This window comes from Poecilia formosa, unplaced genomic scaffold, assembly GCF_000485575.1.
Source record: "Poecilia formosa unplaced genomic scaffold, Poecilia_formosa-5.1.2 Scaffold13, whole genome shotgun sequence".
Taxonomy (NCBI): domain Eukaryota; kingdom Metazoa; phylum Chordata; class Actinopteri; order Cyprinodontiformes; family Poeciliidae; genus Poecilia; species Poecilia formosa.
Genome location: NW_006799952.1, coordinates 2,151,354 through 2,176,068, shown reverse-complemented (window position 1 = coordinate 2,176,068; position 24,715 = coordinate 2,151,354). Strand labels below are relative to the sequence as shown.

The window sequence follows — 24,715 nt, the reverse complement described above, 5'->3', positions numbered from 1 at the left end:
TAAATTTAAGATTCAAGGTTTAACTTTAAACAGCTGAAAGTTTAAAAACCTCACGGTTCATCTTGTTACGTAGGTCTCTGTCGCAGCCGATAGTGCTCCAGATCCGTCCACCATTGTGTCTTCTTCGTCCCTCACACCATCCTCTACTTCCTCGTCGTCCTCATCCTCGTCGTCCTCATCCTCGTCGTCCTCGGCGCCTTCAAGCCCAGACAACACACTCCACCAGTCGTCCCCTCTGCCTAAGGGGCCCAGTGAAGCCTCAGAGATCTCTAATGACTCTGCCATTCAGAGCACCAACGTCGGACGCTTCCAGGTGACCAAAAGCAGCGAAGCCTCGTCCGAAACGAGTGCCGCCTCGAAAGTGGGACGATTTTTAGTCACAGGTAAGTGGGAGGTTTGAAACAAGTGTTGAAAAACCTTATATAAAAGTGGTACGTTAAAGTTCCCTTGCTTCTCTTTTGGGGGTTTGATCCAGTTTACGACAACCAACCAGTAAGAGCTGGATGCATTAATTATAAATTATGGATGTTGTCTTTTCTACATATTATACATTCAGGCTCAAATAAATACATAGACCCACTAATCTTTTGGAAAATGTATTTTAGCTGCAGAGCAAATACGTTATGTCAAAACATAGCCATCATCAACATTGTGACATAATTCTGGCTGAATATTTGACCACTCTTTTATCTAAAAATAGTTGATGGATTTAGATCCAGAAGCTTAATGTTAGTCCCTTCAAAAAGGCAGATGTTGGTGTATCTAGCTGTCGATTTAAGGTGAATCGTATTGTTACTTCTTCCTGTTTGAGCAGCGGACAAGTGGAAGTGAAATGGGCCCGCAGCATGATTCCAATCCCACTCTGCTTGACAGTTGGCACCGTGTTGAAACAAACATTTTCTCATCAAATCCACGACCTGCAGGTCACGTCTAGCGCTGCACGGCTATATGGAATCCCAGCGTTTATTGTTTCCCCTTACGCCTTAATTAACACATAAACATTTAATAATTACATTTAAATTTATGGATTCTTACAGTTGCCTTGGCAAAAATCTGCTTTCACTTTGAAAAACAATCAAGTCTAATATCTACCCTCTTGGAAATATGAATAGGCGTTGATGCTCTAAGAAACATAGCAGACGGAGATTAAAACCATGGCAACATTGATTGCCCCAATAAATGACGATGTTCAACTCACATCCCGGCTGAGATAAAAACCCTTCATAAACGTCTCTAGTCTTTAGGGCGTTAGTTGAAGTCTAGTCTGAAGGATTTGTTTTGTTGTTTTTGCGACTTGAGTCAGACCTGTTAGTGTCTGATCATCTGATTGTCATAAAAATTTTAAAGCTCAAGCTGATGTTGTGACGTTTCTGCTGAATCCGTCAGACCCAGTGATGACAAACGTTTCTGTATCATGAGGTGAAACTCCATTTAAAGGAATGATATTCACTGTTTGATTTTCTGCAGTGACGCCAGCTCCAGTAGCAAACTCCAGCTCACAACATGGCAGCGGTTTGCCGAACGGACCGTCGTCATCGACCTCTGACCCTCCAAACCCACAGCTCCATGAAACCAGTGAGGGGGACTCTGAAACGGAGGACGAAGCCCTTCAAAAAGAAATCAGTCGCCTCAGAGAAAAGTGCGTCAAACATTTAACTTAATGTTGAGATTTTACATCATGTCAGTTCAAAAAAGATAACCTAATGTCTTCTGTCTGCTCTTGCAGACACATGAAGGAGATTCAGCTCCTCCAGAGTCGTCAGAAAGAGGAAATAGAGGCGCTGTACTCCAAAATGGGGAAAGCTCCGCCTCCGTCTGTCGTCTCCCCTGCTGTGGCTCTGGGCGGAGGTCGGCGAAGACGCAAAAGCCACAGATCTCGCAGCAGCGGACAGCCCAGTCCCAGTCATTCAGGTCAGGACAGGCGGCCGATCATCTCGGTTTCCAATAAAACATGACGCCTAAACATTTAATCCTCGTGTTTTGACGCTCAGGTCAGAGTCACGGGTCAGAGTCACCTCTGAAGCAGAGTTTACCGTCTGCAACCGAAGCTGCAGACGGAGCCGCTAGCTCATCTGTACAACCACTCACATCGTCTCCATCGCTGCCGAGCCTCAGTAGTTCTTCCACTGGTACGCTTAATATCATCGACCAGGAACTGAAATGTTTCTCCAGTTCGCAGCTCATCTGCATGAAATATATGTGCAGGATCAAGTGGAACCAGCTCCTCCAATGGGTCGAGCCTCGGCCAGAACAACTCCAACTCTCTGTCCCAAATGGGTGGAGCGGCTCCGTCCACATCGCAAACCCAGAAGACCAAGAGCACCTTTTCTGATGACATGCACCAGCTGGTGGATAACTTTGCCAGAGATGCTAAGAAAGGGCCCAAGACCGGATCCTCGGCAACTCTGGGGCTGGATGTAAGCCTTCAGTTCATTTCTATAGTGTAAAGGTTTTTATTTAAAAGGACAGCTGTCCAATATAAGGAGCTAATTAATATCTTACATGTGGTAAATAAATCTCAGTTGGTCCTGGAGGCTGAAGCTAGCGGCTGGTTAGAGATCAGCTGAGGCCAAACTAGACTTCACCATCTTCAAAAAGCTCCAGTTTTAAAAAGTAAACAATTAAAGGTCGGTTTGTTTGAATTGTATTTCAGAAACATTGTATCTGTTTTTATAACACCGTGTGGTTAACATGCTCTTATCTTAAAACATGTTTTCCACTGGAATTAGTGAATTAGTGACACGTTACCTGCCCTCTATTTCTTGTATTAGCAATTATTGGTTTCTTTGTAAATAAACACCAGATCCAAATGTGACACTTTCACATAAACAGGTCAGACGCCTTAAGGGGTTAGCGTTGTTTTTACATGCAGAGATTGGATGTAACCTTTGACCCTCTCAGACTAGCTTCAACATCCAGGACCAGTAAACCAGATTTAGCTTCCACTTGATCGTTTGTACCAAACGATGCATTTGCGGCTAAAAAACACTTCTAACATCAACATATGAAAAGTTCAGACTTTTGATGAATTTAATTTTTGGATTAACTGACTAATAATTGGATAGTGAAAGTTGTGTAATAGGAGCTTTAGCAGAATTTGAAGCAGATGAAAGCAAAAGTGGGTAGAAAAGATTTGCAAGGACGGTTTTTATCTTAAATGCACTTTTTTTTTTTTTGCACAGTTTTGGCTTAATTACTGCTCTGTGTTCTGTCAGCAGATTGTCTGTAGACTCTCGTTAATGATTAATCAAATTCTGAATCAGTTGACAATTATTTAAATATTTGCTTAGTTGTTTCAGCCCCAATTTCAACAAATCTTTCCCTTCTCGTTGCTACACAGATCATCCCTCCTGCGAATATGGGCCGTAAATTTTCGGCGCCGGGACAGCTGGGTCCGACCCATCACTCAACCTCCAACTGCACAACCACCACCAGCACCCACCTGCCCAACCCGGCCAATCCCGCGGCCCCTATGGTGCCGAGGAAAGGCTCCCTGGGGCCAGTCACCCAGGGTTTCGGCTATGCTCCAGCCTCCTACAGTGCTTCTGCGTGGGCCGGACCCACAGGCAGCTGCCAGGTCGGCATGCACAACCCCTCTCAGCCACTAAAGCAGTACCAGCCCCCCACCTCGGGCTCGGTGTCCATGCACCAGGGCTACCACTTGGGAACAGGTCAGACCAGCCAGGCCACGGTCAGCCACGGAGGGACCAGTCCAAGGCCTACGTAGCCCAGTCCGGGCCCTGCTCCAGGTTGAGACAAAGGGCCAAACAGAGCAGAGAGGTCAGAGGTCAGGCAGTCGTTGACCCAAGAACCACAGCCTCTCTTTGCATTTTGCTGGTTAGCTGGCTTTGTGTTGTGCTTTTTTTTGTTTTGTTTTTTAATTTCATCTTTTTAACATTGTGTATTATTTCTGTTGAAGAGTTGACCGGTGTGGTTCGAGTCCTCTCAGGTAGATTTCAGTCTGTCTGACAACTGGTGGGAGAGTGCAATACACCTCCACAGCACAAAGCGCGTCACTCTTAGCCTGCCGTTAGCTGTGGAAGCAAGCTGTGACGAGTGAGGCGGCGGTGTCCGCAGAAGCACCGCACACCGAAGGCGTAACCAAAAGCAGCCACAGGTGTCTTGAAAACAAGATGCTGCAACATCGTCATTCCTTTAGGAGGGACTGGGACACTCATCCTTATTGATCTGGACTTTAGAACGGGGTGGGACTGCAGAACGGTGGAGCCGGTCCACACGGTGGTGGGGAGTAAAGTTGTTTGGCAAGTGGGGAGGAGAGAGTGAGTGTACAGAAAGTGTGAAATAAGAAGTGGAGTGACTCTGTAGGGTTAGAGGAAGGACTTGGTAAGTCAGGGAGGAGAAGTGACAGGGCTGCAGTACAGATGGATCCCAGAGACTACTGAGTAAAATGCAATAATGGTGAAGTAGATACAGTCCCTTATAACCGTGGCCTTAATCCCCAAACGCATCGAAACATTGACCTTGTACATAGAGATCAGTCCATAGGGTTATGATTCTATATTTGACATATTCCTGTCTCTGTGGTTTGAGTTTTCGATCATCCAGATTCACCTGTGAGAACATCGTCCTGGTGTTGATCACCACTAGTTTAACTGACAAGGCGGCGGCTGCAGGAGTTAACCCCACCCAAACATCAAATCACTTCTTTGACTTCAGCCAAGTTATGATTTGCTGATAACACGCATATCGTATCCAAATGAATATTATCGGGATAGTATTTAAAGAAGTTTTCTGTTGTGTGGACAGGTGGCGCAAAGTACACAAATACATGGGTTTACCGCAAAGTCTTGTCCCACAAGATATTTGTACCCATAACATTTAACTGTGACCTCTCACATCCCAAAGTGTCTGGGCTTTTTTTTTGTTGTTTTTTTCCTCTGTGATCTGTTTTTGTAAGCGTATATTTAATACAACAAACGTTCTTTATGGACCTGTATTCAGCCATCAGATTTTGATGTTGTTTCACTGTAATTATTATTAAAAGGTTGTTAAACAACATGTAAAGAAATATTAAAAAGTGCAATTGCAGGGTGGTTGCAGTTAATATCGTTCTCACCGCGCAGGAGTGAACCTGCTGTTTTATTAAGCTCTTCTAAGACCGCCCTGCGCCCATTTTCTATTTTTTGTTGTCGTTCTTGTAAATATGCTAAAGTGAGGCTTTCACATAATACTCCGTCATCACCACTCTTAATGCACACGCACTCTAAGCCGTAAACACGAGGAACACTTTAGTGCCTTGCATCCTCACTAATAATCGGTTCCAGATTCATCCAGCCCCCTGCAGCTTAAACCAGTACGAAAAGTTAAAAGCCACTCGACACGGTCAGTTCAGAGCATGCAACGCTGAAACAGACACAGAACCAAGAACACAGTTGAAATGTGCCGTTTCTTTTCTCTCTACATTTACGTTTGTGTTGGTTGTGTAATCAGCTGTGTATTTCTACTTGACTCGTGGGAACATGGATTTTTGTTTTGTTTTGCTGACATTTTCTTTGTGAATTTATTACTAAACAACTTTATAGAAGCACGTGTTTTAAGTGGAGAGTGGGCTGTACAAAGGTTCAAAAGTCCTCCTGCTGACTCAGCTGCTGCCTCACCACCTCGCAGCAGTGCCATGCTGTTGTTGTGACTCTTTCGCCTGCTTGTAGATCGAATTGTTTAACTTCTCTAGAGAAAAAAATGACTTCCTGCAATGCAGAATATGCAATGTTTAAAGTTTTATAGGGGAGCGAGGGGTGTTGGAAACATTTGCATGCTGATGAAGTGTTAACTTCGACGTTTTTGATAACGGAATAAGTATTTCTTTTACTCGTTTGCTTTTCCTGACAGTCGTCAATATCACAGGCGCAACCTCAGCAACAGGTTATCAGCATGCTAGCTTTACTGGGTGTTTATTCCTATAAACAAACGACCAATTCACAACTTGGCCACTGCACAACACAAGCTCACAAAGGTTAACATCCATGTGCGATCACACAATTCCCAGAACCCCTCCGTCCTGTTAAAGGCCCCGGCTCACAGTTCCACTTGCATCCGATCCCTCCTGACTTCCTGTGAATCTGTCTCTGTTTTGTGTACATTTTTCCACATTGTACAAAATGTAAAAACAAATAAAAATATCAAATACAAACAATGTCCGTGCCATTTGTCTGTTTACAGGGTCTCCTCAAAAGATTTAAACATTTTATTCAGATTTTTCTATTTAAAACACTTTTAAGAGCAGAAGAGGTTTTCTGCAAACATTGTAACATAGCAGTAATGCTGTGCAAGAGGAACACGAGTATGTTGAAAATAAAACAAAGGTTTTAATCTAAGCGCAGAGTAAAGTGTCATGTGTCCAGCCGGCGTTTCTTCAGCTGCTGTTCTTGTCTGTATGGACTGAAAGCCTCACCTGGAAATCAGAGAAGAAGTTAAAATAAAAACTTCAGCCAGAGGCTCAGAAACTCTGAGATCATCTACCTGGTCTCCCCTGGTACTGATCGTTGTGCTGCGCTCTGGAGTGAGTGTTCGGGCTTCTGGTCGACGCTTTCTGAGGTGTTTTGCTTCTCGTCTGCATCTGGTGACTCCCCGGCGTTCTGGGAATGCTCCCTCTGGGAGAAGATGCGCCTGCGGGAACGTCCAGCTCCTCGATCCCATCCAAAGTGAAATCCCAGAGTTCTGGGTCGTCTGCAGACACAGCGAGACGGGAGGAGGAAACCTCAGCAACTAAACCCGAGGCGATGGATTAAAGTTCTGATTGATCCAGTTGAGTTTTCTGAACGATCCAATGTTAGCCCCATGTAAACCTTCTACTTGTAACTAATTACTGTCCACATTTTAGACTTTAATGGATCCATACCATCTAACACCGATTGGCCCTTCACATGAAACCTGCTCTTTAAGATCTACGCTTCTTTTCTAATTGAAAACTTGTGAGAAAAAAAAGCTAACTGCGATAACTTTCACTGTAATCACACCTGAGAAGGATTTTAAGTCCTTTAGACTATTTATCCCCCGTTTGAATAATCTTACCTGTACATGTGTTCCTGCCGGCTGACTGGTTTCCGGATGTTGTGTTGTCGCTAAACGCAGACGCACCGTCATCACCTGAGGAGCAGGGAAACAAAAAAAACAAAAAAAACAAAAACTGGAGATCAAATCTTGACATGTAAAATATGAACTAAGAATAGTTGAAAATAACTTTCTTATTGACAACCTCACAATGATTTAAATTGTTTGTGTGAAGCAACCAATCATGCTTTAGTGGAACCAGATTTGTCAAGCGGATGTTTTCACAATCATTTAACATAATCATCATTACATCATCTTCAATAATGCTAGTACTGCACATTTTTCCTCAACATGGATGTGGTTAGGTCTGTCACCATAAATTTTGCAATTTTGCTCAATGACAAATTGTCCCAGAAATGATTACCATTTCAGACAATTTTCAACATAATAATGGTACATTAATGCAAGTGCATCTTCCAAAAGATCATGTAACACTGGAACTGGGAAACATTTTAAATATTCAAATTAAATAAACAAAACAACAATAGTTAAAACAGGTGTGTGTAAACACAAAAGAAGAAGTGCTAACTACTTTGTACTGGGTGTCAAATGTTTGTAGCATTTTCCGAAGTGGCGGCTTTTCAACAATATTAAAGGGAAACATCTCTAATGATTGTTGAGATCATTTTAATTTATCATGCTATTAAATGTTTTATTGCGACAGTCTTAGATGCGATTCACCTCTAAAATGTACTTTTTGTTAAGTACTTCAAACTCAAACGCGTTTAATCTTTTCTAAGCTACAATACAGAAAAAATTAAAGGGTTCACTAAACTGTGTGAATCATATTTTCTCTGGCTGGATCTCTACCTCCCGTGGATCTCCGTCCCATCGCGACCTCCGCCTCCTCAGTCTTTGCTTGTTGCAGTTTCTGCTGCAGCTGCTTGGCCTCCATCTCCCTCCTGAACTTCTGCTGCAGCTGCTGCTGCCGCAGCTTTCTCAGATGTTTGGGGTCCGCGTTTGGGCCGGACATGACGGCGTCGGCAACGTCCGAGGCGGCTGACCTTTAGAGGACGAAGGCAACGGTAATAGGTGCTTTTTTCTTTCTCTTTTTTTTTTTTTTAAAGCAGAGATGACGGAATGAGATCGCCCCGCGAAGCGCGGTGTGTTCACCTGGAGAGGACGTTTTCTGTCTTTATGTCGGGGGCAGAGCCAGCTGAACTGGACCGGTGGTCCTCTGATTGGTTCTGATTGAGGACTCTGGGCTCCAGTGGCATCCTGGCAGGTTTTGTCGCACTCACTGGGTTTTGATCTCTGACCAGACTGCAGAAGCGGGCCTTCTCTATGGACGGCTGACCCTCGGAGCGCTTCGTCTGTGCCGGGTCCAGATCCGGACGAGGCTGTGCAGAGAGAAGCGGTGACTGCAGAAACATCGACACAAAGGTTCAAGCTTCCTTAGTTATTCCTCACCTGTTTGGGAATCTTGTTAATGGCAAGGAGGTATTCCTTGTCCAGGATGCAGTTTCCGAGAGCGTTGCCAAAACATCTCCACATGACGAATAAAGACGTTAATTTTTCTGCACCAGTCCAAGCAAATTTAAGAAAGACAAACATGAAACTCTTCATTACTTCAGAGCTCTCTTCATGCCGTCTGTCACGGCTTCCTTTCTCGCCTTTTCCAGAGACAGAGCTTTAGACCTCAGACCCTCGCTGACTCCGTACCCCACATCCTCATGAAACGACCCGTCCTGGAAGGAAACAAATCGGTCCATTCCACAAATTCACATCGATGACATGGGTATTTAAGAAGTGGAAGGAAAATTATGCTTTGTTTCTTGCCGTTTGGCTTTACAAGTTTTGCTTATTTCAGGATCTCACTACAACAGCACCCCCTCGCTTTTCACATTTCAATCAGGAAAACCAAGCATTCCTTTACAGTTATGCACTACTTTGTGGTGCTCTGTCAAATAAAAATTCCAATAAAATGCATTGGATTTTGTGATTTTAATGTAACAAGACAGAGAAATACTACAAGCAGTCATTAATGAAGAGTTTGTGAATGTCCGGTGATTGTCCAACCTTCAGCTGCACTTTGACAAACGCACTGACTCCAACATAAAACTTCCCATTGATGAGGTCCACAAAGTCTGGAAACAAAGGAAAACTTGTTTTTATGATTACTTCTTAAGTTAAAAATCCTTGTATATTACTTTATTACTCACAAACTATTGGCATTTGACAAGTAACACGTCTTTGGCAGTTGACTCCACAAGCACTTCTTACCGACATTTTGCTGGGAAATGGAGTGAGACCATCCATTGTATCCAAACATCTCATTGGCCAGGCTGATGACGCGATGTCCTTCAATGTAGCAGACCTGTCCAAAACAGGAAAAAGGTTCGTTTAGCTCAAACCCCAGAGGCGGTTTGTTCCAGGAAGTCTTTAAAACGCTCGTCACGGCTTTGAAGAAACACAGAGTGTTGCCTTTTGTCCTCCTCCAGCCATTCTGGTGCTGATGAACTCGGGTCCCAGCCGCTGCTGCAGAGCGTTCTGCACGGCCCGGTACTCCTCCGCCGTGTAGGTGCACTGACCAGAGGCAGAGGTACAGACAACATTTATGATGAGAGAGGACGCGGCAAAGATAATCAGTCAGTTTACAGCATGTTACAGATTAGGTATTTGACAATTTAAAGAATTAAATAAATGTAATTTAACTCTTGATTTGTTTCTTGTTCTAATAAATCTCAGTAAGTTTAAGATTATAAACCAATTTAAACAACACAGTGCTTCCGATTCAGGAGTGTGGTGAAGAAAGCTGTAATTATTGTACATTATTGTTTCAGAAACTCATATTTTTCCATTCAGTTGAAATAGACAATGCAGTCAAACTTTGTTTTTCTCTAACCTTAGTTATTGCAGAACTACAATACACTATTCTGTCTTTTCCTGATGATTTCTTTCTTTCTTTATTTTTGTTGTAATCTTTTAAGCCTTTTTGGAGTTGTGGTTATGAAATATTAACCTTGAAACTCTTTGAATCTCATCAGTCCTTTCCATAAGTCATAAAACAACACAATATGGAAATCAGCTTGTGATATGCAGAGTGAGTTATTGGACCATTTTGCAGCTGTTTTGGTAGCTTGCCTAGCTTAGATCAACTCTGTTTTAAATCCTATAACTCCAGTCAGATTAAGACTGGATTATCCAACACTAAGGAGATGTTAACTAAGGAGCAGGTTTGATCTTTGGTACCTTTACTTCAATTGTAAACATGAAAAAAGTACCAGTTTTCATGCTTTGTTTGTCCTAACCGTCTAACCCAACTCAGCTTTCGTCAAGTCAATTTGAAAGCATATTTAAAAACAACAGCTGTTCACCGAAGCATGTACAACTCAAGTTATATCAACATTATAGGTTCTATCCAACATTAGAGCAATAGGAACAATTCCATTTAAATTTAAAATTACTTAATGATTAAAAATATTGAAAAATTAAACAATCAACAATCAAACAACATTTTTAATGCATTCAGTAATGAAGGATAAACGGATAAACTCAAGTAGTGGAATTTAACAGTGGAGCAAATCAAAGACAGGTCATGTCACATAAAATGTAAATAAACTCAGTATTTTTTTGAACAAAGATTCTTTGCAGCGTAAAATAAATATCCAAACGCATAATTTCATTCAAGCCACACATCTGTCAAACCAAGTAACTTTCTTTTACCTTAATAATGAATTAAGTTTGTTTAATTTATTCTTTATTGTCCTTAATAAATATAATAGAACATAAAAATGGCGCTTCTCTCTGCTTACTTGTCCAAAGCTCCTGGATGATGCATGGACACTCTTCTCCTCCGTGCTCATAGCTGTAGTCCTAAAATTATTAAATGCCCAAAGTGCAAAAATGAATTTACAGTATAAATAATTATGTCACAAGTAAAATTAAATGGGAAATAAATAAATGATTGTACTAAAATTTGCCAATAGTCACACATAAACACAAGATTTATTAATTAAAATATAAACTCACTGTATGATATCTTCACCCTGAATTTATTGAGTTATTTAATTGTTCAATTGGTGCAGTCTGCCATGAAATGATTAAAATTGTTGTAACTTCTTGATATTCCACTCATCTCAACTCCATCATTTTAGCCTCTCCCATTTACTTTTGGGTAACTTACTATATTTACTTTAGTTTAAATAAATACTAGAAAAGTTCCAAATGTTTTGTTAATATTCTACTTATGAAACATTATATTTCCATTTACTGTGAATTTGACGTAAATGTCAACCATTTGATGACTTTTTTTGTTGTTGTTGAATTGTGACCCTGTTGGACTTCCATAGATGTACATACACACGTAGCACAACCCAGCAGCTCTTTCTATTGTGTCAAGGAGCTTATTTAAAACTCCTAAATTATTCATAACATAAAAATAATTAGTGAAAAGTCTATTAAATGTTGAATACTTTTAGGAAAAACTGTCAATCTTCCCCTCTACTTGCTAATACGGTTTGTACCCAGGTCCGACTATGAATAACTACGAAACATGTAAGTATAACTCACCTCTTTAAGCTCCTCTAAGCTATTTTTATGATAAAAATTCACAGAAATATTTAAGAAATGAGCAGCCTACGTTTTCAAAGTAGCAACCGTGTTAACTTCCCGCTCGCTCTACCGGGGGAGGAGCCTCTTCATGCTGCTTTCATGACTATCGGAAAGGAAAGTGTCAACAAGCCCACGGCTACGAGGAATTGTTTAAAAATTTATAATTTAAAAGAAATAGTTAAATCATTAAGTAACTTACTTAATGATTTTATTTAGACACCTTTAGACTGCAACTGATAATATAGGAAGGAAGGGCAGGGAGAATTGGTAGAGAAAATTTCGAGGTGAACTTGAAGTTTTGTGTCATAATCTCTTGTCTTTATTCTACAGGGGAAATTTAAGCAAGAGGAGGCGCATGATAAACCAGAAAATGTCCAATAAAAATCAGGCAGATACTTTAAAAGATTCAAACCCATAAATATTTTACCTATTGGAAAATATACAAGCGCACTACGAAAAATAACTTTGCGTTTTTTTCATCATTTATTGTTCTTTTGGTCATAGTGATGTTTCAGTGCCCCTTATGTTTCATAATATCAGCTATTTTCCACCTGTACAGCTTAATATTTAAAAACATTCAGCCAGAGCTTTGGGGCAGATTTAAACTAAAACGTCATATTTCAGAATGGTCAAATCTTGTCTTAAATCCAGTAAGAATCCAAGTAAGGACTTAAAAATTGCTTTTCGCAGATAACAGAGATGCAGTTATTCCGCAAATAAGAATTGGGCATTTTTTCCCACTTTCTACGTTTACTCTGACGATGATGAATACAAATTCATGTTGCACTTTTTAGATGTTTGCATTTAACCCATCCTAAAAGATCTGTATTATTTCTCTTCCACTCCCCAATTGTATTTTGAGTTTTTCTATGATTATTTTCCCCTCAAAAAAGATACATCGAAGTTTGTGGTTTAAATGTGCCAAAAAGTGAGCAAGCTCAATGTGTGGAAACATTTTTGCAAGGCGCTTTTCACTTTTATAACCACATAGCTCCATAGTTTTATGATTTGGTGTCAATCTAAAGTCGTGCAAATGCGAATTTTCCATCACTGAAGATACATTTTTCACTTTTTACTGTACATGTTTTTTTTTGTTGTTGTTTTTTTTTTATTTAAGAATGTGTTTGCACTGGCAAGTGACAAAGACCTGCTTGCTCCGCAGCATTGTTTTTAAAGCCAGTGCAGATAATGTGTGTTTGATTGAAATCTTATTTTTCGTGCTAATAAGAGGCAATGTGGCACATGCAGTTCTTTTTCTTGCGCCACTATCTGTACATCTGCCACTATGTCCACTGCTCTTTCCTGTTTTGCTTATTATTGCTTCCATCAATGAACTGGCAATAAACTATCCCACGTGTAGCAGAGAAGAACTGCATGTTTCTGGCGGTGAAGCTCTGCGGTTTTCCTCGCTTGCATACAGCTATAATAATAACAAATAACCACAGCGCGCGTTCACGTGCATGCTCGTAACCGCGAACAGGTTTCTGCTCTTTTTTTTTTTTTTTTTGCATCTCGTCAAAACAAAGCGGGGGCGAGCCGCAGCCAGAGAGCGAGCGGCGGTTCCTGCCTCATGAATGAGAAGTCGGTCGGACCTTTCGTCCTGCACCCTGACGCCCGCCCGTGGGGCTGCGCAATCCGGCGTGGTGCAGCTAGAGGAGCCTCCCGCTGATGAGTCCCGGACAGAAGACGCTTCCTCTCGGCTCTACATGACCGCTTCATCCCACCGGGTGCGACACGACGGGATCAGGAACGGTGAGCGCAGGCTGCTGCTGTGGGCGGGCTGGGGGCGCATTTCACACACACACACACACACCAACTTTGTTCCTAACAGTGATACTGTGTTTTTTTTGTTGTTGTTGTTGTTTTTTTTACTTGCTCATCTGCGTGTTTTCATCCGTGCGGGTGTGTTTACCCCGGTGTTTTATCCATACAGGTAGTGGTGAATTAGAAAGCTCCACGTACGCACAGCTCGCTGCTGCGCGGTCCTCCCCTGCAGGATAAACGTGGACTGTTGATGGCGTGTCTGCGCCGATCGATTGGCCATCTAATGTCGGGGGAAAGGCCGCTCAGTTGCAAATCAATTGGTCGGAAAAGAAACGGGTGGTCGATTAGAAATTAAAAAGCAGCATCGATCGGATGTGAGAGTGTAGTCGCAGCAGACAAGGAGGAGGGGAGAACAAAAGCAGAAATGCCCAGACTGGCGTGGCTTGGCATTTCTGCTAGACGCTTTCTGTTTTCCTCTCTCTGATCTGATTTAATCCGATAGTAATTGATCATATCTTCTTAAAACACACCAGTCAACATTCCCCACCACTATTTAACATTCTTCTGTAAAACCTTTGTTTTGTAAAGAGACATGCCAGACTGTTGTTCCCCCCTCTGACCACCGGATGGTGCTTTTGCTGTTGAGCTTCAGTTTTGTGTTTCTATGCAGGGAGACACCCAAATACACTGTAACTGTAAGGCCACAAAGCCTTTACAGGAACCATTCACTCACTTACTCACCGATGCATGTACACACATGCTGGTTCCCTTTTTTTCCGCTGATGTAATGAGTGATTCCAGGAAGGCTGCAGGGTGATTGCCAAACACTCGTCTGCTATTTCTGAATGACTTTTAACTGACAGAGAAGACACTGAAAGAACAACTTCTGTAAATTAAAAAAAAAGTGTCATTGTGTGGCTTGTTTTTGTTCTTCCCTTTTGACTAATGTTTTTGATTTATGTAGTTGTTGCTTCTTTCTTTGAGTGGTGTCAGCTCCATGAGAGAGGTTTTTGATCAGGCAGCAGGAGATCTTCCAGAACGGTTTCAAAGAAACTAGGTGCCACGGTTTCTGCCGTACGATTGTGTGGAAAATAGATGCTGAATTGGTAGCAATGTTTTGTTGACATGGCGTATTCTCCCTGTGTGTCTCTGTGTTGCTCTGCTGATGGACTAGCAGCCTGTCCAGGAGTAGGACTGGTGGTTGGGGTTATTTTTGCGAATTTCACATCAGGTTTCAGTAATAACTGCAGGTGAAACACATACAAAGAAGTCAAAACGTCCATCCATCAATCCATTCCAGATGGTGAATTTGTTCAACAGCCATTTGGCGAGAGGCGAGGTAAACCCTGAACAAGACCCAGTCCATCAAAACACAACAAAAAGTCACACATACACACTAACACACACAGTCACTCATCAGGGCAAATTCTAGAGAAACTAGAAATTTTTCTAGAAATTTCTAGTTTCTAGAAATTCAGAAAACATGTTTCAGAAACAAACATGTTTTCTGAAACACATTTGTTTCAGAAAACTTTTGTTTGCAGAGACTTCATGATTAATTTTATTTGTTGTTTCTATTTTTTTTTTGTTCATTTGTTTTGGATATTTAAAATGTCTTCCAATTCCAGTGTTGAATGTTCATTAGACTTTAAAGTTGACAGGTTTTCCAGAATACGTTCTTGCATTAGCATGCCATTACCATTATATTACCTGAAAATTGTCTTAAAACAACAATATTATTGTTTATCGCAATATCTTCTGGGACAATTTATCGTCCAGCAAAATTTGTTATTGTGACAGGCCTGGTGCTGACAGGCTTTGTGTAACTGAAGGAAAATACTCAATAAGAATCTGAAGATTAAACGAGTGTGAATTTTTCAGAAAGGCAAGAATTTCAAGGAAAATCCACGGAATAACCTGAATATGAGAGTGCATGGAAAGGATGAAATGTTTGATGCTTATTTTCCCAGTGGTATCGGGTGGTGAGTGTCTCGCTGTGAAGGGCATAATAAACTTAAAGGTTCTGTGTCAGTGAATCATGGGAAAACCTCCTTGATGGTTGATTTTTTTAACAAACTGTTCCTCAGTTTGTTAAAAAATAATTAAAAAAAAATGTCCCACTGCAGCCAAAGCAACCAAACCACAAAAGTATTAAACTGCTAATTGGGAAAATAAATATTATGTTGGTGAATCAGTCAAGTTTGACCTCTCCTCTCTTGGTTTCATATTCGTAATATTTGTAGTGTCTGAACAGGGAGGCCTGGAAGGGACCCCCACTGTGAAGCAGCGGTTTGGTTCACTTTAAACCACCTTGCTTGTTTTTTCAAACATCTCTCCTGTAACCGTAACGACTGTTTTGCCTTCATTTCCCCTCCTCCTTCTCCTCCTCCTCCTCCTCAGATGCTTGACGGACTCCGGCGGCGGCACGCCTCCCGCTCCTCCCCCAGACCCCTTTCCCTCAACTTCAGCACCTTCTCGGCCCCTCCCCCGAGCCCGGACATGGACGGCAGCAGCACCGAGCATCCGTTCAGGAGGTGAGGCTCAGCTCCTGCCCGGTATTAACATTTAACACCATGCGGGTATCCTGGGGAAGAAACGCATGAAATATTAATTAGCATTAAGCCTGTTTCTGGTCCCAGATGATTTCCTTTACCCAGCTGAGCTTTCTCTGCAACACATGCTGGTCTGGTGATAATGATCTCATGCTGGGGATGCTTGATTGACTCGGTTCTTTCCTTTTGTTCATCTCATCAGTTTGTGGCCCTGCTTTTCATGCTGTTTGTGTTTGCGTGCCTGCGTGGGCGTGAAAGGGGATCTGTTGTTTACTGCTGTGCTGTCAGCACTCAGAGTTTCTGGACTGCGTGGGTTTAAACTCATCGTGTCTTATTTTTCAGAGAGCTTGTTTTCATCACCCATCTCTTTTGAAAATATGCATAGCTTATTTTTTCCCCCCTTCTCTTTCTCCCTCTATGTTTTAAAGTTTAATTTTCAATTGAGGACACTTTTTTTTATGACTGCACCAAAGTAGGTCCTAAAAATTACAATTAGGCTACATCCAGGTTCCTGAAATAAATGAGGATTTGGAGGACCTTGTCTCCTAAAGGGGATGTCCCATATAGAGAAGAAGAGCAGTGACTCAGCCCAGCAGATAAAGTTTCAGCTCTTCAACCCTCAGAGAGATTTGTGGCAGCGCTCATTCTAGTAGACTCTCTGGTTCGGTTTTCTGTGAGGTCTTGACCACTCTGCTGTCATTTTTAAACAGGCTGTTTTACTGCGCTGAATCAAAATCTATGAGAAATTCTAAAACTCTACCCTATGAACCAGGAAGTGTTGATAAATTAACGTAAACATTTCATGTTCTAGAAGTTGGGACCTAAACTCGAGTTCTTTTGCAGCTTCTCCGTACGGTCCACATCCACACAGCATGATTCCCTAACAAATCTCTGTCGTCTTTAAGCTACAAGGAGACAAAATGTTACCAAGTTGTTTTTAATCTAGTTTATAACTTACAACTAACTTTTCAACAAGATATAGGAGCTTGTTTTAAGTCAATAATTTCTTAATACTGATTTAAAATGAAGTGCTACTTCCACTGGCATTATTTCATTTATGATATTGGAATATTCTCTTGCTATAAGTGAAATAATCTGCCAGTGGAACTTGTATTGTTTTATTAATATTAAGAAATTATGGACTTAAACAAGCTCCTATATCTTCCAAAAGGTTATTTAAAAGTTAGTTGTTATCTTATTTCAAGTGCACTAAGATATTTGCACTAGAAACTAGACCAAAAATACTTGTTAAGGTTTGGTCTTTTTTTACAGTGTACAGTACAGCTATATTAATACTGCGAATAAATTACAGGTAAACTCTTTTTATATTCACTGCCCTCTCAGCAAATTCTTCAGTTGTTGCAATATTTACAACACTAAAAGTCACCAGATCATAAGTGCAAAGAGCAGTTCTGTAATAATAATTTAATTCATTGTGTGAAAAACTAAATGTTCTCTAAACAAAATAAGTGATTGTGTCACACTTACAGGCTGTTTGCGGTGCAGGGAGACTGATGTGATTTTTCTCTCGTGGTGTTAGTTCATCAGGACTTCACACTTTTGTCTCATCAGTCCACATATAAAAACACTATTAATGTGGAATAAAGTCTCAAGCTAAAAACTAAGTTTCATAAATAAATGACTGAGAATATTTTAGCGGCGTTGTTTTGCAGCAGAGGTCTGTTTTTCATTTGTTCGTTTTCCGCGTCCAGCTGTGGTGAAGCAGGAAAACCTTCTTCATTGTCTCGCACCGTGTCGCTGCTTCCTGTCGCTTTTTCCGCCGTTGTCAATAAGCCATATGACTTCCTTCTCCTCTTCTCAGTGCAGTCGCAGCAACTGCTTTAGGCCTGCTTACCCTGCAGTTCCTCTGGCATCTGTGCCCTGCATAAATATTTGTTTGCATCAATGGCCGTATTGTGCCGACTGCGAGGCGGTTGAAGGAGGCAGAGAATGCCCCCGGCGGTGCGTGTGCTATTGTTTTCCTGCTCTTCTGAGAGATCCGGCGGCGCAGCGACACCGTGCTTCACCTCCCAGCTGGGCTCCACCCATCCTGCTCTTTGCTTGTTGCCCCAGTCTCACCATGCACCACTCTGTCCTACTTCTCTCCTCCTCCTCCTCTTCCTCTGTCACCGGCTGCTCTTTGTTTTCCTTTTTTTCCTCCGCCGTTTGAGTTCTCCTCTGCCCCGGAGCCGTCTCCTCGTGTTTCCTCTGCGTATGTCGGCTCATTGTCTGACCTTCTTTCTTGTCTGTCCCCTGTCCACCTTTAATGTTTTCCTCATGAGGACTCTGCACCGGCTGAAGTTGATGAGCTCGCCAAGCCTCAGTGAGCTCGGTAAGAGTGAGAAAAGTTCACCGGAGGACAGAGGTGAGAAGCAGAAGAGGGCCGGAGCCAACGCCACCTGGAACAGGTAAACCAGATCCGAGCGGAGGCAGAAAACACGCCGGACTCAGACCAGCAGTAAAGTGCGGTTTCTGCTTGTGTTGCAGCATCCACAACGCTGTCATAGCAGTCTTCCAGAAGAAGGGCCTGGCCGATAATGAACTCTACACCCTGAATGAAGGCGTCCGGTAGGTTCAGAAATCAACCCAAGACGCGGATTCCCCAGCCGTGAAGCTCCAGCTGCTTTATTTTAGACTCTTGATCTAATTTTGTGCTGTAATCCGTGTAATTACTGTCTGTCCAGCGCTTTGCTGCTGACTGACTGTTTTCTTCTCAATGACCTTGTTTGTGTATGATGTGTATGTGGGGCTGTGGAGTCATGTGGTCAGGCCAGATATCTCATTATCTCTCCGAGCCAGACCCATCACTTCTCTCTGCCTCCACGTTAGCCGACTGAAAATATTTCCGGAAAAAGCCACAAAGACGTGGATTCATCTTTTCTGACCACAGGAGGCTAAGAGCATAATGTTCTCCAGGAAAACAGACTGTTTTCACGCCGTCTTTGTTTTCACCGGGAAACAAAGACGGTTGCTTTACAAAACATGGTTCAATATTTTATTACAAATTCATCCAGTGCATTTTATCATTCAGAGTTTTGAAGATAAACGCTTGCTGTCTTTTTCAGGCATTTGTTGAAAACTGAGCTGGGCTCTTTCTTCTCAGAGTACCTCCAGGTAACACATGTTTAGCTCCTCTTTTTAAATTCATTACTGACCTGAACCTCACTGTTTTATCAGACAAGAACATTAATGACGATAAATTATACTCTTATATCACGACCATAACTGTTGTCGACTTTCCACAGAATCAGCTTCTGACGAAAGGCATGGTCATTCTTCGGGACAAGATAAGATACTATGAAGGTAGGTCTGGGTTAACGTCTGGCGCACGCTTTAACTCATTTAGCCAACATCTGAAAAAACAAAACCTTCACATCACCCTGAAAATGCAGCAATCCGCTGAAGTTGGTGGGAAGATGGATATATCTAGTGCAAGGTTATACTTGAGGAAACCCATTTAGAGGCTGAAAATTAGTTGCGAATGGGGTTTAGGTTTGACTTGCAGGCAGAAAATCACCCTGAAGATGCAGCTGAAGCTACCAGATCGAGGCATAAGAGCTTGAGCAGTTTTGCTTTGATGAATGCATAAAAAGGTTCACCTCTTCATGCTGGTAGAGACATAACCCAAAAGACTTGCGGCCGTAATTGCAGCAAACGCCGAACACAAAATCCTTCCTAAACTTTTCGGATTGCTCTTAACGTGTGTAATCTTCCCCTTCGTCTCCGTTCGCTGTTTGGTAATGGCCTGTCGCATAAGCTCTGAATAAAACACATTGCAGTTTGTTGTAGGAATGTGACAAAACACGGTGAATGTAAACAGAAGTGAATCCTACGAGGCATTGTTTTTGTGACTTTGTCTCCGATTCATGCAGGCCAGAAGTTACTCGACTCGCTGGCGGAGACCTGGGACTTCTTCTTCTGTGACGTTCTCTCCATGCTGCAGGCCATCTTTCACCCAGTCCAGGTGCGCACAAACTCCTTAACAAGCTGCTTGTGTTTTCTTTTTTTGTTTTTTTTCTTTTTTAGTCCACATCTCTTCTGTTGAATCTCTTTCCTGGGTGGTGCTCATTGCGGTTTCCTGTGTTTCTTGCAGGGTAAGGAGCCCTCTGTCAGACAGCTGGCCCTGCTCCACTTCAGGAACACCATCGTCCTGAGCGTGAAGCTGGAGGACGCGTTGTCTCGGCCGCGCGCCCGCGTGCCCCCCTCCGTCACGCAGATGTTGCTCATACTGCAAGTGAGCAGAACGTCATCTCCCACTTCCGCTCTCATTTGTTCAGCTGTTTTTGTTTTGAACAGAAGCAGTGCGTCGTTCCTTTATTTGCAGCTTCAGTGACGTTTCTTGTTTTGGTTTTGGAGTTCGCATCCTTCTGCAGAAAGATATCTCAGACGTTACACTCATGACTTAAGACGTGTTCATGCTCTTCACAGTTATGTTGAGACTAAATGAGCGCTGGATTTTATTCGGTGTTATTGCAGAATATAAAGGCATGCCACACTTTTCAGACTTTTATTTGTAAAACCTGCAAATCCTTCATTCTTCGTTCCTCTGCACAACTCTGCACGTCTTTCTGTAGGTTAACCGTTACTTATCAATGTTGATGTTGGGTTTTAATCATGTTTGGGTTAATATTTACCCTCATTAATATCTTAGCGAGTCACAGAGGAGTAATGATAGTCTTGGCTTAATTTTGGATTCATGTTTGGATACTCAACAAGACAGAAAAAGTTTCCTATTTCTGATCTTTAAGGACAGTCTGTTATTTATAGCGTTGAGGATGATACCATTCTGGTAACCATTATCTTAATCTGTTTTATCCATTCAAAAAACAAATTTTATTTTATTTTTTAAAAGTGTAGGGCTTCTCAAAGCTTCTCCAAATATTAGTGGAGGTTATTTCTATGTATTTGAGTGTAAAAAGAGAAAATTTAGAATTCATTAAAATTTTTGCAGCCAGTTCTTGCTATTAAAATTCGTTGATGTTATTTGCTGTACTACTGTAACAATTGAATTGAATCATATGACAATGCAAAATTATAATCACCAAAATCATTTTAACTCTGAAATTGTTGAACCACTGATAAGAGTTGGGTAGTAACTAGTTACATTTACTTGAGTAGTATTTTGAAAAAAAAAGAAAAAAAAAAGACGCTTTTAGGAGTATTTTTACTACGCTGCACTCTTTACTTTTACTTGAATAACTTTATTATGAAGTATCACTTCTCTTAAAAACAATTCTGGATTCTCAGCCTACTGTGAAAACAAACATTTTAATTAAAAACCAGACACACACCTGCAGTTTTTGTTAAAGTTTCATAAGTTTTACATTAAAAGAAATTAATTTGTAAAAACTTTTTCTTTTTAATACAAATAAAAAATCTTTTCATTTTAATCTTTAAAATACAAACATTTCCACGTAACTTTATATTTCGGTCCATCTGGTGATGTAATTTTTCAATATTTTACACGTTTTACCACATTACTTTTTTACTCGAGTTATTTCTTGGACGGCTGTAGAAATGAGTAGAAATATGTTGAGGTAGTGCTGCTCTTACTTGAGCACAGGTTTCGGGTTCTCTGCCCACCTCTGCCTTTGACCCAACCGGTCAGGTTTTTGTACCTCTGTGTGTTTCAGGGGGTCCACGAGTCGCGCGGCGTTAATGAGGATTATCTAAGACTGGAGTCTCTGGTACAGAAGGTGGTCTCGCCTTACCTGGGCACCCACGGCCTTTACTCTGGAGAGGAGGACGACGATCACTGCTGCGTTTTTGGTGAGCCAGAAGCAAAGCAGTAACTGTGTGCTGTATTTTGAAAGGTCTTTAAATGAAGCCCTCCCCTGCTCTCGTCTCGTGTTACAGACAAGCGCGTCCCGTGGGGCTGGCCCAAGTCTGCAGACCAGCCGTCCAAAAACCCCGTGGTACGATCTAAGAGCTACAACATCCCCCTGCTGCTGACCCCCGTGGCGGAGTACGACCCGGATCCCAGCTCGGCCGGCAGCGGAGGGATCCGCCGCCACTCGGCTTGTGAGATTATATCATGCCTGGAGGAACAGGGGCTGACCTACGCCAACCTGGCTCCAGGGTCTGAGCTGTCCGGTCCCTCCTCCAACAGACTCTGCGTGGGCTCTCAGTTTAATGGTAGGACTGATTTCTAACTGGTTTCACCCACCATTTTACCAAACAACACCAGAACTCGTAACGACACAACCGTGCTGTTTCATTCCCCAGGGATTATACAAGCAGGCGCCGGTGCCATGGACCTGGCCGTGTCCTCTCCTTCCATCCTTCATTCCTCAGGCGCGCTCCACGGCACGGAGGCCACCACCACAGTGACCGACCTCAGCAAGGGGGCGTCCTCCTCGCCGCCCAGTGAATCGTCCAGCCCTGAAACCATAATCGGACAAGTTCCGGGGTCTGCCGGCTCAGACTCGGATGGGATATTCATTGAGTTCCCTTCTCACTCTTCGGGTGGAAAGAGCCTTAGCCGCGAGAGCAGGCAGAGCACTGTGTAGCTGTGGTCCACTTCAGGGACCCACAGCGAGGGTGTGCGGGATTATTTAGGTAGAAAATGGGACACAAAATTAATACATTTCAGCAAAAGGGTACATCTTCCATTTTACTTTTATGCTTTCAATGACAACCTTCTTCCAGTGTGGATATTATTTAAATTCCTTTATGAAACCTTTCAGCAGCGACGGAAAAAAAAAATCAGCATGCATGTCCAAGATGACATGAAGTGGTACTGATGGCTGAAGATGTGTTGATCCTAAATGATGAAACCTTTTTACTGTTTTTTTTTTTTTTTAAAGTCCCAAGTCCTGATAAGATGATGCAATCAACAAACGCAAAAGAGCATCTAAATAACTTAAAATGTTATTGAAATGTTACTTTATTCCAGGAATTCGTCTTAAAAAGTGAAACTTATATATTGGATAGACTCATTACACACACACACAGCTCTTCAAACATTTATTTCTGTTAATCAAATGATTATAGCTTACAAATAACGAAAACCCAAAACACAGTTTCTCAGAAAATAATACTGTTCAAGATAACTGAAATTATTAGTTATTGACACTTTCCACAATGAGAGAGAATAAGCCACACATGCTTATTTTACAGAAGGTGAAAGTTCCCTTATTGCTGCATGCAATGATACTAGTGGAAAGTTGAGTGGAAGGAAAAGTGTGGTAGAAACAGCTTCAGTTGTCCAATCAGTTGTCTTCCTCGTGATTATGTAGATCATAACATTTCCATAAAACAGACGTCTCAAAAGGAGCTTAGACCAAGTATCACAGTAGTTATTCTCCTGAAACACCGACTCCCTCTGCAGCCCTTTGAATGTACTTTGCTTCACAATCATCTCAAGGTTGTGGCAGTTACTGTTGCATATGGATCCTTTTATTCCACGCCATTTTTCCTTCCATGTAACTTTCCATGTTTGCATGCAGCAGTCTGTATCTTGTGCGCACCCTTCTTGTGGAAAGTGTCAGCTACAATCTGCTGGCGTCGGAAATCTTCGCCTGGATTGTGTCGCTTATAGGATGACCTTAACATAAACGCCTTTTTTTTTTTTTTCTTCATTGGCTTATGTAATGTTCGCATTTTCAGAGAAACTAAATTGTGAGGTTTTGTTGGTTGTAGACCGTAATGAATGAAATTACACTTATGAGTTTCATTTTGAAGCTGAAAAACTGAGATTTTCTGTGATGTTCTTAATCACTGAGATAATCTGAATTCGTCTGAGTGTCAAAAGCTCCATTTGCACTAAAAATCTTACTTCTTATAGTCTGTGAGGATACAGAGCATTAAAAAAATGATTCCCCTGCCAATGATAAGGTAGTGCATGTCGTTTACAACTAAAAATATATTAGAATGTCTTTTAAAATTTAATTTATAAATGTAACTACATATCAGTGAGACACAGAGTATCCTAAGTGGATCAGGTTTGGAAGGTAAAGTATTATGAGACAAACTGACACTGTTGATTTCTTTTTTTTTTCTTTTCTTGGTTGTTTTATGGTGGGAAAAATAAATATTTCTATTCATCCATTTCCTTTAATTCAGTTATTTCCTTTAGTTGTTCTCTTGCTTCCCTGGAGAATATGTACCTTAAAAAAAAAACTACACATTATTTTTTGTTACAGGTTGTTTTGTATTTGTGTACTTTGATGAAGACTCTTTTATATTTCCTGTTTTTGCGCCTTCGTGTGCTGCTTGGGGGTCAAGAGGTTTTCTCGCTTTTCAGCGGCGCTCAGAGTGCTTAATGCAAAATTATTTTGTGACTGCATTTGCTTTTTCTGCATGGGCATCGTGGTTCAAGGGAATACGACAATGTTTGTTTACATTCGACAAAGATGGAAACATTTTCAACTGAATGTTGTCTCACACTGTATTTTGCACCACCACTAACATGTAAATAAAAGTATGTTGTTTTTTTTTTCTTTTTTTTTTTTAGAAAGGATAGATCTTGTACAGTGAACATTTGTCCTTAAAGGATTAGATTTTTTTTTTTTAAATAAGAACTTTTTAAAATAATCTTTTTTCAATGATGTTTTACCTCAAAGCATTTTGTACTTTACTTTTTGGACAATCTATGATGTCTCCAGAATTGTACTTTGTATAAATTTGTTATACTGGCCCCATAAAAATAAATAAATTTCAGTAATATCTAAAAAAACAAAAACAAAACATATATATACTATTTTAAATTGAATTGATTATTGATGTATGAATGAATAGGGTATTACTCAAATCTTCTTCTCCTGTCCCTTTCA

At 41.4% G+C, this 24,715-nt stretch overlaps 3 protein-coding genes and 2 long non-coding RNA genes across 15 annotated transcripts in view; 3 read left to right on the top strand and 2 right to left on the bottom strand.

Annotated features, from left to right (window-relative positions):
- wnk1a (WNK lysine deficient protein kinase 1a) overlaps nt 1-6,151 on the top strand; it is a 29,751-nt gene extending 23,600 nt beyond the window's left edge. For 5 of the 7 annotated variants that reach the window (XM_016668063.1, XM_016668064.1, XM_016668062.1 and 2 more), the window contains 6 exons: nt 74-383; nt 1,468-1,639; nt 1,727-1,911; nt 1,992-2,129; nt 2,206-2,417; nt 3,341-6,145. In XM_016668063.1, coding sequence (XP_016523549.1) covers nt 74-383; nt 1,468-1,639; nt 1,727-1,911; nt 1,992-2,129; nt 2,206-2,417; nt 3,341-3,727 — 1,404 coding nt within the window. In that variant the 3' untranslated portion in view covers nt 3,728-6,145. Of the gene's footprint in view, nt 1-73; nt 384-1,467; nt 1,640-1,726; nt 1,912-1,991; nt 2,130-2,205; nt 2,418-3,340 lie in introns of all 7 variants that reach the window. The other 2 variants (XM_016668065.1, XM_016668066.1) reach the window with 2 other exon arrangements.
- Nucleotides 3,860-13,298, bottom strand: rad52 (RAD52 homolog, DNA repair protein). 4 transcript variants are annotated; one of them, XM_016668091.1, is made up of 12 exons: nt 13,218-13,298; nt 10,827-10,887; nt 9,496-9,597; nt 9,295-9,388; nt 9,091-9,158; nt 8,641-8,759; nt 8,482-8,557; nt 8,185-8,411; nt 7,882-8,075; nt 7,033-7,107; nt 6,481-6,687; nt 3,860-6,412 (listed from the first exon to the last, which is right to left on the bottom strand). In XM_016668091.1, the coding sequence occupies exons 2-12, from the start codon at nt 10,875-10,877 to the stop codon at nt 6,351-6,353; spliced, it is 1,275 nt and encodes a 424-aa protein (XP_016523577.1). In that variant the 5' UTR covers nt 10,878-10,887; nt 13,218-13,298; the 3' UTR covers nt 3,860-6,350. The 4 variants fall into 4 exon arrangements, with proteins under 4 accessions (XP_016523577.1, XP_007545655.1, XP_016523576.1 ...); XM_007545593.2 differs by lacking the exon at nt 13,218-13,298 and adding an exon at nt 11,584-12,191; XM_016668090.1 differs by having other exon boundaries at nt 9,295-9,597; nt 13,218-13,240.
- Nucleotides 8,005-9,602, top strand: LOC107835556 (uncharacterized). Its single transcript, XR_001661348.1, has 5 exons — nt 8,005-8,096; nt 8,334-8,454; nt 8,694-8,809; nt 9,272-9,408; nt 9,513-9,602. It is a non-coding gene; the product is annotated as an uncharacterized LOC107835556 (long non-coding RNA).
- prr5a (proline rich 5a (renal)) lies at nt 12,228-24,618 on the top strand. Of its 2 annotated transcripts, XM_007545587.2 has the most exons (11): nt 12,228-13,377; nt 15,790-15,923; nt 18,224-18,349; nt 18,429-18,509; nt 19,007-19,055; nt 19,187-19,244; nt 19,814-19,905; nt 20,035-20,175; nt 21,575-21,710; nt 21,798-22,076; nt 22,167-24,618. In XM_007545587.2, the coding sequence occupies exons 2-11, from the start codon at nt 15,790-15,792 to the stop codon at nt 22,448-22,450; spliced, it is 1,380 nt and encodes a 459-aa protein (XP_007545649.1). In that variant the 5' UTR covers nt 12,228-13,377; the 3' UTR covers nt 22,451-24,618. The 2 variants fall into 2 exon arrangements, with proteins under 2 accessions (XP_007545649.1, XP_016523574.1); XM_016668088.1 differs by lacking the exons at nt 12,228-13,377; nt 15,790-15,923 and having other exon boundaries at nt 17,611-18,349; nt 22,167-24,450.
- LOC107835557 (uncharacterized) lies at nt 16,344-17,632 on the bottom strand. Its single transcript, XR_001661349.1, has 2 exons — nt 17,564-17,632; nt 16,344-17,291 (listed from the first exon to the last, which is right to left on the bottom strand). It is a non-coding gene; the product is annotated as an uncharacterized LOC107835557 (long non-coding RNA).
- Nucleotides 24,619-24,715: the final 97 nt, after the last annotated feature.

What these genes read in the sequence shown, in the direction of transcription:
- rad52 (XM_016668090.1), bottom strand. An exon ending in CGGCAGGAACACATGTACAG is followed by an intron (nt 6,688 to 7,032) that starts GTAAGATTATTC and finishes CTGTGTCTGCAG; the next exon opens with ACGACCCAGAACTCTGGGAT. An exon ending in TCAGTACCAGGGGAGACCAG is followed by an intron (nt 6,413 to 6,480) that starts GTAGATGATCTC and finishes TCTGATTTCCAG; the next exon opens with GTGAGGCTTTCAGTCCATAC.
- prr5a (XM_016668088.1), top strand. Translation starts at nt 17,892, where the DNA reads ATGCCCCCGGCGGTGCGTGTGCTATTGTTTTCCTGCTCTTCTGAGAGA. An exon ending in GCCAACGCCACCTGGAACAG is followed by an intron (nt 18,350 to 18,428) that starts GTAAACCAGATC and finishes CTTGTGTTGCAG; the next exon opens with CATCCACAACGCTGTCATAG. An exon ending in CCATCTTTCACCCAGTCCAG is followed by an intron (nt 19,906 to 20,034) that starts GTGCGCACAAAC and finishes TGTTTCTTGCAG; the next exon opens with GGTAAGGAGCCCTCTGTCAG.